This window comes from Penaeus monodon, chromosome 21, assembly GCF_015228065.2.
Source record: "Penaeus monodon isolate SGIC_2016 chromosome 21, NSTDA_Pmon_1, whole genome shotgun sequence".
In the NCBI taxonomy this organism is placed as follows: domain Eukaryota; kingdom Metazoa; phylum Arthropoda; class Malacostraca; order Decapoda; family Penaeidae; genus Penaeus; species Penaeus monodon.
Window position 1 is genome coordinate 4564492 of NC_051406.1, and position 227 is coordinate 4564718.

Genomic DNA, 227 nt, shown 5'->3' on the forward strand with positions numbered 1-227 from the left:
CCATCTCTCTCCCTCCCCCTTTCTCTCAGTCTCCCCCTAGGAAAATGCGCCTAAACAAATGCAAAGATATACAGCTTCTCGACATTACATTTCCGGCTCCCCCTCCCCCCTCCCCCTTCCCCCCACGGCTGGCTGGGAGGTCGCTTAAACCAATAAACTGATGCAGAAGATTTCCTGTTAAATAGGCTAACAGAAATGGGTGGTTTTGATTATGTGAATGATGAAAG

General features: G+C 48.9%; 1 protein-coding gene across 1 annotated transcript in view; it reads left to right on the plus strand.

Moving 5' to 3' along the window:
- The first annotated feature begins 195 nt into the window (after positions 1-195).
- Positions 196-227, plus strand: part of LOC119586767 (FRAS1-related extracellular matrix protein 2-like) — a 19352-nt gene continuing 19320 nt past the window's right edge. Inside the window, exon 1 of the mRNA XM_037935494.1 lies at positions 196-199. Within this exon, the coding sequence (XP_037791422.1) occupies positions 196-199 (4 nt within the window). The remainder of the gene's footprint in view (positions 200-227) is intronic.